This window comes from Limulus polyphemus, unplaced genomic scaffold (assembly GCF_000517525.1).
Source record: "Limulus polyphemus unplaced genomic scaffold, Limulus_polyphemus-2.1.2 Scaffold100, whole genome shotgun sequence".
Lineage (NCBI taxonomy): Eukaryota > Metazoa > Arthropoda > Merostomata > Xiphosura > Limulidae > Limulus > Limulus polyphemus.
The window spans coordinates 396,326-412,365 of NW_013665710.1; the positions used below are offsets into that span (position 1 = coordinate 396,326).

The 16,040-nt window shown below is 30.7% G+C and overlaps 2 protein-coding genes across 3 annotated transcripts in view; one reads left to right on the forward strand and one right to left on the reverse strand.

Annotated features, from left to right (window-relative positions):
• Positions 1 to 8,738, forward strand: part of LOC106469955 (eye-specific diacylglycerol kinase-like) — a 209,219-nt gene extending 200,481 nt beyond the window's left edge. Inside the window, exons 22-29 of the mRNA XM_022399379.1 lie at positions 958 to 1,213; positions 4,901 to 4,926; positions 5,350 to 5,387; positions 5,864 to 5,984; positions 7,292 to 7,328; positions 7,652 to 7,751; positions 8,090 to 8,153; positions 8,511 to 8,738. Of these exons, the coding sequence (XP_022255087.1) occupies positions 958 to 1,213; positions 4,901 to 4,926; positions 5,350 to 5,387; positions 5,864 to 5,984; positions 7,292 to 7,328; positions 7,652 to 7,751; positions 8,090 to 8,153; positions 8,511 to 8,560 (692 nt within the window). The 3' untranslated portion in view covers positions 8,561 to 8,738. The remainder of the gene's footprint in view (positions 1 to 957; positions 1,214 to 4,900; positions 4,927 to 5,349; positions 5,388 to 5,863; positions 5,985 to 7,291; positions 7,329 to 7,651; positions 7,752 to 8,089; positions 8,154 to 8,510) is intronic.
• Positions 1 to 16,040, reverse strand: part of LOC106469966 (synaptotagmin-1-like) — a 93,153-nt gene that overhangs the window by 31,160 nt on the left and 45,953 nt on the right. The gene's annotated exons all lie outside the window — the stretch shown is intronic.

Sequence of the window (16,040 nt, forward strand, 5' to 3'; positions counted from 1 at the left end):
GTGCTTTTACTAGTGGTAGGGCAAACAGGATTTTAGGTTGTATTTAGGGAAATATTGAATACAAGTCTAAAGAAGTTATAATTTCATTGTATAGGTCACTGGAGTATTTTCTCAGTCTTGGGCTCCTTACCTTATGAAGAATATTGAGTTTCTGGAAAGGGTTCAGGGGAGGGTTATTAGAGTGGTGCCTGGAATGTAGGAGTTGTCTTACGAGGAGAGGTTGGAATCTCTCAAATTGTTTTCTCTTGAAAAAAGCAGAGTTAGAGAGGATCTGATTGAGATGTTTAAGATTATAAAGGGAATTGATAGTGTTGGTGCATCATCTTTTTTCTTACTTAACAGTAAGAATAGTAGGACGAGGGAACACAAACGTAAATTTTGACAGGGTAGGAGTCATCTTCAACTAAGACAGATTTATTTTTCTTACAGAGTGGTTGGCGTTTGGAATGGGTTGTTTTCGGATGTTATAAAAACGGTAAATTTACGTGAGTTTAAGAGAAAGCTTGATAAGTACATGAATGATAAGGGCTGGCTTTAAGATTATTTAAAATTCACATATTAATAGTTTTAATTTAGTTTAGAGGATAGGACAACCAAGATGGACCAATAGGTCCAATGTTGTCCCAAAACATTATGTCATGTTATATTTTAGATATAATAAGATGATTGAAGGAAGAGACTTGTACATAAAATACATCACGTTAGCAAATGAAACGTGTGCTCGATCTTACAGTGTTGCAATCTAGTGTTTCTTCCTTGTGAAATTAATTGTGACTGTAGTTCCCCAGAATTATGTTCTTCATAATATTGTAAAATGAATCTTAAACATCTTTAGTGTGAACCGCTACTATATTTCAAATTTCAATAAATGTAGGTAGCGTCAAGTAAACAGAAAATTGTTTTGAAATGAAATTATGGGGTTGTTACGATGCTTAATATCAAGTTATTCTTTCCTAGCTTGTACCGCAGAAAGATTTTTTCGAATTGATCGGGCACAGGAACATCTTTACTATGTAGTAGACATATGTGGGGACGATCTCTATATTCTTGATCCTGATGCTACGTTTTCTGTTGATTCTAATGAACAAGAAGAAACAAAGTGTCTTGAAAACTATGAATCAACAGCTGCATTAAACGGACGTGAACAAAATGTCACAAGTCCCAGTAACCATGACAAAAGACTGCTAACGTTCGTATCTAACGAACCGGAAAGGTAAAAAAAAATGAAGCATGTTGTATAGAGAGTCAAATTTAAATTATATATCGTTTTAGTTCAATTATAATTATAGGCTTCGAACAATAAAAAAATCTTTCAAGAAAGACACCAAAAGACAAATCAAACACGAAAAACGTAGCTGATAAGTGAAAAAATAGTGTCCAACTTTTTATTTTATTATGGATACATTATACGTTATCAGTAACATAAGCCCACGAAATAAACAACCACCTTCGAAATGTTACGTGTTCGCATTTCTGAAAGAAAAGCTAATGTTCACCTGAATTTGTTGTTAAATTTGAAAATTGCATTGAGATATTAAAATGTGTCACATCAAACAAGAATCTAGAATATCCATTTGGTCTTATAAGATTCCGTCTTTCGGTGTTTGTACTTTGTAATGATAACAAAGCTACTAAGGCCGTCTACTACCTCTCCTACTGACCATTCCTACTGTAATTTAAGTATTTATTTTAGAAATATTTTAAATTTTTGTTGTTTTAAACCTCGTTTTGAAGTTGACTGGTATATTTCAATCTTTGGTTGTTTAACGAATTTATACTGAAGTGTTTAATACAATATCTCCTATGAACAATAGAATCAAAACATACTGAAATATATATTAAACTTTATTTGTTTTTTCGAAATTCGTACATAACTTTTCAGATACGTCAAGATTTGTTTTAACTTTAATTATTATTAAACGTTTTTGCATATTACCTGTCAAATCAAATTTCATTAATATTAAATCTATATAACAATGTAATCGTAGCATCATACGATCAAATTAAATGAACTTTTGAAAACATTGATGCCACAAAAGTTATTGCCCATTCCAAATGTCTGGAAACCAGTCGAAACTTAGGCACAATTGTTATTTATCTATCATTCACTAAACTTGCATTTTTAAAGTAGTAAGAAAAATGTGTTAAGTTTGAAATAAAAAAACAACATTTAAAACTTTTTTTATATTTCGTAGTTTCGATGCCGATGATTTCAGCAAATGTCATATCGCTCTGTTAACGATAACAGTTTGTTGGTTGGTGTTTAGGATCTGAAATATGTTATCGCTTCACAAAATACTATGTATTATTAAACACCTTATCTAACTTCTTAACAAACAGTAAAAAGTAATCTCGTATACAACACATTGATGGTAATATGTTTCAAAATTTTGCTTTAACACAGCAATTAGAAGTAAAATGACATGACCTGATCTGGAATTGGCTGTTCCACATCTAATAGTTGAAGGACATGTTGTGTATATGAAGGCATTATTTGTCGAAATTTCAACTTCATCCTCTACAGAGACGAGGCTCTGCCTTCTGAAACTTTGGAGGCGGAAAAGGCAAAGCGTGATATAAAACTTGCATTACTGAATGTAATACCATCAGAGAAGACTTCAACCACAAAGGGCTAAGTGAAGTGAGGGGCTTGAATGATATCTTATCAGCAGCATGTACATCAAGAGAGGGCTTTCTGACTCTTCACAACACATGGTTGATTTTTCTCCATGTGATTGGAACAGGGACACAGTGCTATTTTTCATCTAACTTTTGGCTTTTGTGGTTTGTTGAGCCAACACATGCAACTTGAACATTAGTGGCAAAAGACTCTCAGAGTATCCATGGTCCCAGAGAAACCCTCTGCGTATAGTAAGATGAAAGATATCAGCAGGAAATGCCCCAAGCAGACTGAATCTATGCATTAACAGAAGGAAATGGAGGAAGCGGTACGTCCAGTTCTTCTCCCCTCATATTCACTATAATACAAAGAAGAACAAATACCCCCCCCCCACACACACACAAGAAATGTTGTTTTTTGTGTATTAATATGTGTGATGGTAGTTGTCAGCGAGAGTTCAGGATGTATGAGTTTCTGGAGAAGGTGTTGTAAGATATACATGTCTGGAAAATACATATAGAAAGCTGAAGTGTTTCCTTGTTTTGGATGATAAGCATTTCTGCACTTAGAAGAGCAGAAATTATAGTTTCCAACATAAAAACTTTACTACCTACAAACACAAGCCTTTGGTAACACCGATGTTGATAATGTTTTCAGATGGATACATCCCAACAGGCCTATAGTAAGACCGATGTTGATCATGTTTACAGATGGATATATGGAGGAAGGGGGAGGGTTCAGGCCTTCAGTAACACCGATATTGATCGTGTTTACAGATCATCCCTTGGAATTCTACTTTATCAGTGGCAAAAACAGTGACGTTTCCAGAATATCATCAAATTTACAGAAATATTAAGGAAGGGTTTTAAAAGGAAGTTTCCGTGGCAATATAGCTAAATTGGATAAAGAAGAAAGAAAATCAGACCCAACAGAAGACGACTAGCATTCTAAGATTGTGACTCATGTCAGATGGGTTGTTGATTTTGTGAATTGGAGGATAAAAAATAAGGTTAGAATAAAGTCATACTTAACTCGCAAATTCATTACTTTGGACATTATGTCAGGAATATTTGCCTATTGTACAGCATATTTCGGCCAACAATTGAACAACACATGCAGGTTGAAAAGGGAAAACTTATATAGAAAACACGGTCACTTTTATTTGAATTATATTAGAGAATTGAACAAACGCAAAAAAAAGATTACAACGTCATATATACAAACGATTTATGTTCTAATTTCTGACTTTCCGACTATTACTTTCATGATTAATCGTGAGTATTTATCCGCTCAAACAGCTGAATTCATACACTCGGGAATAATTCTCATGACACTAACGGTTAAGTATTGATCCATCCTAAGCTTGGGAACAACCTAGAAACTTAAATCACATGTGTCACCACGGGTCTACAGATATCACAGGCTACAAGCCACCTAATATGTAGCTGGAATTGTTAGTGTTAATTAAGGATAAGGACGACGGAATGTTTTACTTATGTTGCGTTTAATTTATGGTACCTTTCAGAATCACCTAGACAAAACCATGCTCCTTCCAATGTCATTCCAGTAAAATGTAGTCAATGCAGCTGGACACGTGATGCAGATGACTAAATGACAATATTGTAGACTCATTCGAGTGATGAACAGATTAAATAAAGCTAACGTTTGTAGCAGTATTTTCCCTGTCATTTCAGCCATAATTCACAAAATGGCGTAAAATATCTACATCTGCTACCGTACGAACTGATATATACAATCAGACCTGTTAATAAACATGTAACATTTTCTCGAGCTATTTCAGAAGTAACTAAATCACAAATTATATCCTGTACACTTAAATAGCCACCAGTTTGTGAATTAGGACATGGTAAAGATATAACAAGAGATCTATCATATCTGCCACTAATGTATTCAAATATTGATCTAAATGTAGCATAAACTATTGTAAATTCCAAGTAATTATGCTCTTGGACTTATAAGTGAGTAACGAACTAAAAATAATTTAACGAAAAAGCACACGCGTTTAAAATCCCAGTTTTATTTTAAATGATTCAAGTGATTCGTAAACGATTATTCATTAAGACGTGTACTAATTTACCAGCACGATTAGTCGCATAATGAAATTTTCAAGATGATTTTTTATGTAAAAGGGATCATTATTAAGTGTTTCTATTAAGTGTATTAGCAATATTCAACTTTGTTTTGGATAATACTTACAATGTATGATGTTTGTACCTTATTTTAATTTCAACACCAAAATCTTTCTCTGTTATTTTTCAGAAATGTTTCAGAAAAATTCTCAGATGGTAAGTGTCGCACGAAACACGAATATAAAGCTATGTATCTGAGTAACTTATATATATTTGTAAGTAGGTTTATTACACTTTCTAATATAATAAAATATGGGGAAAATGTCAATTTGCTTCGACCAGTCGTTTAGTATTTTAATATCCAAGAAATAAAACAGCTTGATCGAACAAAAACACAAAATTCTTGTGACTTAAATCACTACTGTTAAAACACAAAAATAAAACTTCTAAAAAGTTGCTTTATTTAGATGTGCACAGTTTAGTAAGTATTTCTCTTTTTGAATTGTTTTCTGTGATACACTTAAACTAATTTCATGCGTTTTTAAAGGTATTCGAATGCTTTTTGATTAATTAAAGTGTTTTTAAGTTTGTGAAATATTAACAATTAATATTTATTATCTGTTCGATTTATTATTTCAGATGTGATAATTACTTCTAAAGCAGGTGACATAGGGCTGGTAAGAAGTTAGTTAACTATATCTCGAGCCTTAGAAAAACATTGATTTGAATGACCTAATATACATTAGTCCTAGTAGCTGTTTCATTCATTGAATACGTGAAATGAATTGGAATACAGAAAACTAAAAATCGTTGTACGGAGAAAGTGAACATGGTCAGAGTTTAACCATTTCATAATTGTTTTACGTATTTTCATGTTTCGTCCGTTCTGCAGCTTCTTGACATTTATCCGTGAATGTTTACATTATTTTAATTTCTAGGTTATATGTAAATGTCAGTCACATAAAAAATATTTTTCTTTTTTATATCCACACTACTTTGAATGATGTAACAGAAACTATAATTGTAAAATTTTGTTTAAAAGATATAAGTAAGTTCATGATTTTCGTTGTAACTTTTTTATATAATGTTATGTACAAGAGGTTACAAATAACGAATGTCTCAAGTGTGACTTTAAACCTCATCTCTCTCCCAGCTTCAAAAGTTACACCAAAGTGGATATAGTCTTCTTACCATAGATCAATACGGGATGACCGCCCTACATCATGCGGCTCGATACGGACAGAAAGATGTCGTTCGATACCTTATTGCTAATGGTCAGTAATCACCTTCTGACCCTTTATTGATTTTAAAAAGTCAAGCCTTCAATATCGTAATGTTAGCGGTTCCTATAAAGACTTTAGGATATATACTCACTTCAATATTCTAGCGTAAGCTGTTCTTATTAATACTTTAAGAAGTATTCACACTTCAGTATCCTAATGTTAGCGGCTCCTATTAATAGTTCGAGAAGTACTCACTGTTACGTATTGAGAATTTAAAATAGTCCGAAGCCGATATTTTAGTTAATTTACGCTATTTGTCAACAAGATTGAAACACACTGGCTTCGTTTTGCACACAAATACGTTTTAGTATATATATATGCCCTCCAGTGACGCAGAGGTATGTCTGCGGACTTACAACGCTAGAATCCGGATTTCGATACCCGTAGTGGGCACAGCACAGATAGCCCATTGTGTAGCTTTGTGCTTAATTCCAAACAAACAAACAATATATATATATATAACAGTACAATTTAGAACAACAATTATTACGAATATTCTACAATCTTGGAGAATTGGCGGGAGTTTCGCCATACGTAACTAACACTGTAAGCTAGGCACGTTTTTTAAATATAAACTCATTCCAAACAAACGTTATCATTATAATAAATATATAACAAATTCGTTACACGCAATACATATCTGACACTATAAGTTACGCGTATTTTTAAATACAAATTTAATCTAAACAACGTTCATATTAAAAATAAATACATGACAATAAATTTGTTACATCACCCATTCGATATTGTAATGTTAGCGTTCCTATTAATACTTTAATGTTAGTGTCACACTACTTACAATAGTTTCCCACATTTTGAAAGAGACCTATCGAGTGCAAATTCCACTTAGAAATAATAAACTTTTTAATTTGCAGCTATTGTAAGTTTTGTTTCATTGTCATGTTAATGAACATTTGCTGAGTTTATTTAGAGTTATTAATAACATTAATTTGTAACTATTGTAAATTTCGTTTCATTGTCATGTTAATGAACATTTGCTGAGTATTTTTAGAGTTATTAATAACATTAATTTGTAACTATTGTAAGTTTTGTTTCATTGTCATGTTAATGAACATTTGCTGAGTTTATTTAGAGTTATTAATAACATTAATTTGTAACTATTGTAAGTTTTGTTTCATTGTCATGTTAAGGAACATTTGCTGAGTGTTTTTAGCGTTATTAATAATATTAATATTGAACTATTGTAAGTTTTGTTTCATTGTCATGTTAATGAACAGTTGTTGGTTGTTTTTAAGAGTTATTAATACCATTAATATTGAACTATTCTTGTTACTTAGCTCCTCCTTCCATGCTGGATATGGTTGATAACGAAAAGTGAGTGATCATTTTCTGCTTGTTTAGAATGAAAACAATTTTGACCTGTTTTATACTGTATTTAAAAATAAATATATATAAATACTGTTATTATACAGAAGAGCTCTGAAGACAAGTCTATGTCTTCTAGTAAAGTTAGCTCATCAAATATGTCTCTCAAACAATATATTGTTGTTTATGTATTTAATTTAACATTCATATTCAATAGAATATGCTCTTTCAGTATATTTCTCATGATTATGTTTGCACAGATATGGCAAGCATATATGTTTATAAGATATTAATCGATTTTCCTTTTTCTGGGATTAACTTGTGTCTTTCAGAGGTCAAACAGCACTTCACAAGGCTGCAGCTTACAAACGTCGAACCATATGTTACCTTCTGGTATCAGGAGGGGCTTCTCTGACTAAAGTTGACAAACAGGTTTGTGAATTAATGATTTGAAGGAAAAGAAGATTTAGTTAGGGAATACTGTAACCATTCACGTATAGCCTACCTATACAGTATATCAATCATTGTAGGAATGAAAATTCAATGAACATTTCTTCAATAATGAAATATATTACCGTGGTATGAAATTAATAATTTTCGTTGAAATTAATAATTCACATAAATTAATGTTAGTCTTATAGTAAATAGTCACCTTATAATTTTTTTTAATTTCTCAACAAATTATGAGCGTTTTAATTTTCTTCAGTATATGCTTCAACAGTTTAATAAAGTAACTGTCAGTGACAAGGTTTTTTGTTGTTTTTTCTTAGGGGATGACACCCAGAGAATTAGCAATAAAGGCAGGAGATAACGATCTGGCTTTGTACCTCGAGAGTAAGTTGTTTATAAATTAATATTTAAATTGCAAGGTAGTAGGATGAAAGGTTTATTTGAGTTGGGGAAAATATCTGGAAAAGAAAATGTGTTATTTTCGAGTTTTTTTAATAAACAAATTCGTGATTGTTTACCTAAAAAAATAAATTTTTCTAACAACCTATTTATTATTATTATCTGCATTAAATAATTTATTTGGGAAATTAATAAACAATAAAGAACTAATTAACAAGACATATCAAAGCGTATCTATCTGTTACAAGCTTTCTTATGCTGTCAGGAATGGCGTTATAAAATGTCTTATAAATGTACATTGAATGTATTTTCTTCCGTTAAATTTTAATTTTATTTTTTCAGAACAGCAACATTTCCAGGTTTTAATAAGAGACAAAGAGACTGCTGTTTGACAAGGATCAATGCTAGTTCAAAGTTTTAAGTCCTAAATCAGGCCTCGTATCTCCACTCTGAAAAAAGTCGTGTTTTGAATGAAAACTAAATTTAACAAACTGTGTTTTAAACATGTTTTATACCCCTGAAAGAAACAAATAAGTAATATTTTGTCATAAATAAAAACATTGAATTTTTTCTATGATTCTGACTGTGAAAGAAAAATTGTAAAGAACTGAAAGAACATCACTTTGTGTTTCGGGATTTATGTTTTCTGCTTCCTTGTTACTTGGATTTTCATCATGTTGTGTCTGTCTACCGTGATAACTTGTGTGCTTAGAGATTACCCTATCTTCAAACTTTAGTCTATCCTCATTCAGGACCAAGAGACAGCCATAACTTAATTATTCTACCTTCAAATTTTAGGCAATCCTCATTCAGGACCAAGAGACAGCCATAACTTAATTACCCTATCTTCAAATTTTAGGCAATTCTCATTCAGGACCAAGAGACAGCCATAACTTAATTATTCTACCTTCACTCTATAGGCTATCCTCATTCAGGACCAAGAGACAGCCATAACTTAATTATTCTACCTTCAAACTTTAGGCTATCCTCATTCAGGACCAAGAGACAGCCATAACTTAATTATTCTACCTTCAAATTTTAGGTTATCCTCATTCAGGACCAAGAGACAGCCATAATGTAATTATCCTACCTTCAAACTTTAGGCTATCCTCATTCAGGATCAAGAGACAGCCATAACTTAATTTCTCAATATAAGTTTTGCCCGATTCGGTTTTACATGTGACGTATTTTACATTTAATTCTGTTTTATTTATTACATACGATAAAATATACCAAAAAAAAGATATCAAAATGACAAATAAGTATGTAAATATATATATAAACTGTAATTCAAGTGTTCTTTTTACCAAATCCTTCTTCATTTTATCGGTTTCATTCCATTACAGACTACTGTTAAGATTTCTTTGGGGTTATTCACAGTGTACTTAAAGTATGTTTTAAATGTTATTTAGGACAAATTTTTGTATTGAATATTAGTCTGTAATTGTACGAAACCACTAAAATATAGAAAAATTTAGTAAATAAAGAATAATTTGTTAAAAAAAAGAAATAATTCGAGTTTTCTTATATATATATATACAATTTATTTTATAATTATATGCATTAAGTTCCTCTTCGTTCTGCAGAGAACGAAGCTTCTAACTTTGCCCTCTCGAGTACTAATTCACAACAATTTTAAAGACACTTTGGAAATTCGCTATTACTTGCAGCTACAAAATGATTTTCTTAGTATCTTATTTTTTGTCTTATTTCCTATAGAGTATTTCTAATGACATTATCATTATAACAGTTAAACATTTCATATTGACTCATTTTAATTATTCTTGTCACTTTTCGTAGTTTTCCGTTGTAGAAAGCAAATAAAAATTATTCTTAAAGAAGGAACTTGTAAAGTTGATATTATGCTTATTTCAAAATATAAAATTATTATGTATTTATATATATATATATATAATTCATTAGAATTAATTTAAATTATGAAATTTGTTTGTTAAAAACTTATTAAAGTCATGAAAATGTAGAACTTTAAAGATAATCTCATATAGACATATATGCCTCCGCTAGCTGAGCAGCAAGTCTGAAGGCTTGTAATGCTAAAATTATAGATAACCCTTTGTGTAGCTTTGTGCTTAAGAAGAAACAAACAATTTTATAGATATATACTGGTCTATTGTACGAATGTCGTTGGCTTACAGAAAAACCTTTGAAAGTCAGTCTTAAGGCTAATTTGTTTGTTTTTTCTATAAAAATTATTGTTTCACATGGATTATAAAATTTTAACTTCAAAATCATTGTTAAGCATCTATCGTAATTTGTAGATGTTATTTCAAAGAAAAACTAATAATTTACTTGATTTACTATTTATAAATTATGATATGATCTGATTATCAGTTGTGTGATAACAAATTAGATATCCCGATCCTGTTAATCGAAAGAAAAAGAAACTGTTAACAGTACGTATGTGCAGAGAGAGACCGCTTGAAAAATATTAATGTTGATTTTCAAAACTATCGGTGTAGAACCAGTGACACAGGATTTCACACTATTCTCCAGGATGTATTAGTTCTCTAATGTATTCTTTGGTAAAAGCATCATATTTTAGTAATACTAAAGCAGACAACAATACTAACAGCAGTTACGTGTACACCATGAGGAAAACTGTGCGCCAATTTCAAATTAACTGTTGGTAGAGTATAGTTTAAACTGAGCTCTTTCTAACAACTATATACACTTGTGTCAACTGTACGTTGTAGATCTCATTAACGTTGTTTATATTAATCACGAGTTTTGTAACATGACCTATAAGAATCAGACATACCAGAAAAAATGCTCCCCAATGGCTCAGCGATACATCTGCAGGCTTACGATGCTAAAAAATCGAGTTTCGATACTCGTGGTGGACAAAGCACAGATAACCAGTGTGTAGCTTTGTGCTTAACAATAACCAACCAATCAAAAACTTTTCTAATAATATTTAATCTGTTACTGAACTGCTTTTTATTTTACCAATATTTTTTCTAAATATATGTGAAATATCCTCCTTTATATATATGTTATACACAGTGTAAGAGAAGTTCACATTATATTTATTGTGCCGCGTAGACGAATCAGTTATTTCCTTGATTACTTCTCCATAACAATTACTTTGCAATCATACCATATATATGTTATACACAGTGTAAGAGAAGTTCACATTATATTTATTATGACGCGTAGACGAATCAGTTATTTCCTTGATTACTTCTCCATAACAATTACTTTGCAATCATACCATATATATGTTATACACAGTGTAAGAGAAGTTCACATTATATTTATTATGACGCGTAGACGAATCAGTTATTTCCTTGATTACTTCTCCATAACAATTACTTTGCAATCATACCATAATATAAATTCATGTAAGATTTTAATTTATCTTAATATGATAATTATCAATTTCAATTACCATTATATTTTTTCAATTGAAATTAACACAATTAAATTCCAAATATTATTGTTCTTCTACCTTCATTAAAACTCAAGATTCATATGATGCTGTCTTTGACAAAAAAAAATAATACACAGAAACATTTACATCAAGCGTATTCAATATCTTAAACAATAGTAGCAAAAAAACTACGACGTATTTTATATTCAACATAATTAAAGTTCAGGTCAAAAACTATGATACCTTACAAGTGAACTGCTTTTTTAATGGAAACGATTATAACATTATTATTAATATATATATATATTATTAGTTTACTTATTACGTTAGTCTGGAGTTAATCATGACACAGGTTTTCTTATGTTATGCAAATTATTGTTTCATACTCTAAATGAAACATTTATTCGCTTATAAGTTTACTGAACAATAAGAAAAGATAACGAAACACGTGTCGCAATTATTTTAGTCACAACAATTAGTGTAATGAGCCATATAAACTGATTATTTGTCAAAATAAATTGGAAACTTCTGACATCTTTTCTATCAATACTACCAAGGTAAAAGCGAATAGTTGACCATTTATTTCAATACATTCAACATTTAAAGGGTGTACATATCATCATTTCTCTTAATACTTACAGCAATGATATGCAGTTTATGGCTAATTAAAATTCTATATCTCACTTGACGGATAAATTCATTAACGTCTCCTTATGAAATTGTTTTGTTTTTATCATAGAGTTTAAAATTTTCTACTAATCTTTGGCTCTTCTGTTCAGACAGTAAAACGTTTCAGAGAATATTAAACTGGAAGTGAAGTTCTTTATTTAATCGTATTGATGTCTTCAGTTAGCGGAAGACATTTCTGTGTACCATGCAACTGGCTATCAAGGCACACAGTGGTGTGTAGTGCGGCCAAAACAACCTGCTGCAGGACACACTCTGATAGTTTAGGAATTTTCTACCTTCTGTATCTCGGACTGTGGTAATGCAAACTATTACATATTTTTAGTGGATGTGCTCTTCTAGACTTTTACTTCACATATCAAATTTTAAGGCAATCCATTAAGAAACACCTGAGATATAACATCTCCAATTTTGATTGAGTTTCTTCCTATTTCTTTTCTTCACACCAAAAGTACGGAAATTTTATTTGATAGAAAAATATACTTAACTTTTATGGATTTTTTTCAAGTTCGATACATTGATAGATATTTTCAACATATAAGTAGGAGTCTCATTTGGTGCAAATATAAGCCACATGTGCAAGGTTATTCAACAAAAACCGCTCAAATTTTACGAAACTGTTTGCGCACGCATACTCAAAAAAGTCACGTGAGCTATGGGTCTAACATTTGTACTACAGCTTCACTTAAGAGTACAAGTGGACCATTTTTAGTTTTTTTGTCATTTGGATTAAAGATGGCAGATTTACAGCAGCAAAACGATAAGGTAAAAGGATGTGCAGATGCCTAAGTATTGATTATGCCAAGCAAACTAGATTAGCAGTTTCTAGCTCAAGTTTCCAAAAGAATCATACGGGTGGACAGTTATTATTGATTATTCATTACCAACCTTTCAGCAGATATTTACTAAATTTTATGAAATTATCCTAACTAAAGAGCGTTTAGTGTCACGTGATAATAAGCTTAAACAATTAACGAAAATAATGATACTTGATACGGCTGTACCGAGTGCATGCGAGTGATGACAAGAAACTGTTAATCTAGATTCTATGGCATTACTATAAAGGAAGTTATTAACTCTGTTTTAGAGAGTAAAAACTACCACCATATATTTTACAGAATCTGGTTGGTTCTGTAAAGTAAAGGTCTGTCTCGAATAATAGGGTTGCGATTCTAAAGCCAATGTGGGTGACTATCGAGTGTCACTTTCTTACTTGTTGTGGTTTGTTGGTGTGTATTGACAAAAAGTCATGATATGTAATCAAAAACACTTTAGGTGTGAAAAAAGGTTTGGCCAAAAAAGGATTGAGTGTGCAACTTAAAGAAATGAAATCAAAACTGGCGGCCAAACTGGTCACTATGTGTATAACATTGATAAAAATTTTACAGCAAGTATTCATTCATTAGTTAGTTAGGCTGCATATTTTGTTTTATCCACCATAATGCCCCAAGTTGAGTAAAATACATTAAAAAAATATTTGCTGTAAAATTCTTAACAATGCTATAAATGTAGTTATCAATTTGGCCGCCAATTTTGGTTTCATTCCTTTAAGTTGCACCTATTTTTTCACATCTAAGGTGTTTTTGATTAGATTACAATTTAACAAGTATTATTCTTATATATATTTTTCTATTCAGGAGGATAATACGTAAACTTTTCACACGACTATGTATTTCAGAGATTACACATCATAATACTTTAGATTAGTGTGATTTTCTTATTTTTTGTTCTTGTTTTAGTATTCTATTAATGAAATTATTATCATTTTCACTCTTCAAATTTGTCAGTCATTTTAGTAGATATATGGTTCGTAATTGGCAGGTTTTGAATTAATTTTACTTGCTTTAGTTGAAAATGCTACATAACTGATGTAATATATGCTTTTTGGATAAAATTCACACAGCTTCAGTACGATTTTAAACTGTAATGCTTCTGAAACATTTAGCTCATGTCTTCGAAGAAGTACGTTTAACTTGCCATATGTAACATTTCTTTAAAAAGAGTGAACTGAATATGATTTTGAAAACACTGTTTCCCTGTTTGAGCTGAGAAATCCATTTGTTATAGACTACTGGTTATTATCAAGTGTAATGTTAAGAGAAATTGTAAAAATATTTTTTTCTAGAGTGAATACAGATTAGGACCACATGCACATACATATATATGTATTTATTTAGTTATAGTTGAAAAAAACGACTTTTTCTTGCATTTTACGCACCTCCATAATGCACATCATCAATTCAAAATGATATCTCAGTCTCGTTTCATATTTTGACCTTATAAGAAAAGTGAGGAGAACGGTGTGAAACTTTACAAACTCGTTTAACAAATGTAATTAACTTTTGAAAGCTATTATAATATCAAATTTAATATAATTATGAATAACTAAATAGAGATATTTAAAAGGTACACTTGTTTGTGAAATATTTTAAAGGAATGTCTGCTTATGAAACATTTAAACACTTTTGAAAAGATATGCTGTTTCTGTAATATTTAAACTGTTGTTCAAATAATGCCTAATTGACATGCTACTAAATAAAATTTGAATAAAAATAAATTTTCTTAGTGAATAAAAAATATATGTGTATATAAATGTATATCCATTTTATACGAAATGTTGCATTAAAAAAGGCAAAAATTCTAACACTGACTTTGTCTTTCTTTATTCTCAGTGTAATAGAGATTTCCGTTAAACTTGCTGTGAAAAACAAGATATTGAAACTGTAATAAAACTCCAATTAAAAGTAATTAATTCTTATGTTGAGAGTAATTTATTTACTATTTGTTTCTTCTTTTTTTATCGCTTAGATTGTATTTTATCTATTGCATACTTATTTGTTTTTTTTTTACAGTATAACTTGAGTTACTTTTGAGTTAGTTAACGTTTGTTCGGTTTTCAAAAGAAACACATATGAATTAGCGCGGTAGTGACTCCAGTAAAGTTAAAATAATGAAGTAACACTACTATTTCTTTATATACAGGACAGAACCTTTGGCCAAATATTGCCATAGCTGTTACAAATATTGAAATACCACTATGTGTATGTTTATAAAAAGATCTAAACAGTCCTTACGCCAACACCTTAATATTTGTGTTAGAGTAATAGAAATAAATAGCCAAAATTGGTAACATTGTTGTTGTTGTTGTTGTTGTTTTCTTCTCCTTATTGAAGAAACAAGACGTATAATAAACAAAAGAGGACCGGCACGAAACAAAATTGAACTAGTATATATTAATCTGAACTAGAGAATGCTTCTTGTTTGACGACTTTACCACACATATATTAATTTCTTTTGTGTATGTTTTATTAATAATTTTAATTGTGGATTGCGCTTCACAGCCATTAGGTTAAATCTGATTACTTAAGAGCCTAGGGGCTTATGATAAATCTGAAATGAGGAGATTACGTAATGATCTAAGCCTTAGATTTTAAGATTAAAGCTGATTGGCCAAGACGAATAAAGAAAATGTGAACTGAGTAGATGATGTAGTAATCCAAGGCTCTGTATTTGTGTTGATAACTTCCATTGGTATGTATGGTTCAAATCACATTTCGGATAGAATCTGATTTTAATCTTTTTAATACATTTTACATTTACAAAAGAAGCCAAGTTAGAGTAAAGAGGTAAGACATACAATGATGAGATATAAAAAAGAGTTAAGTCATATAAATGGATAATGATGTAATGTTACTGCTTTTTTCATTGTAATAAAAAAAGGGTCATGATCTTCAACTTGTTGAACTTATCCAATTTTACAGGGTTCGTCGTTCTATATAACTTGGCTCTTTTTT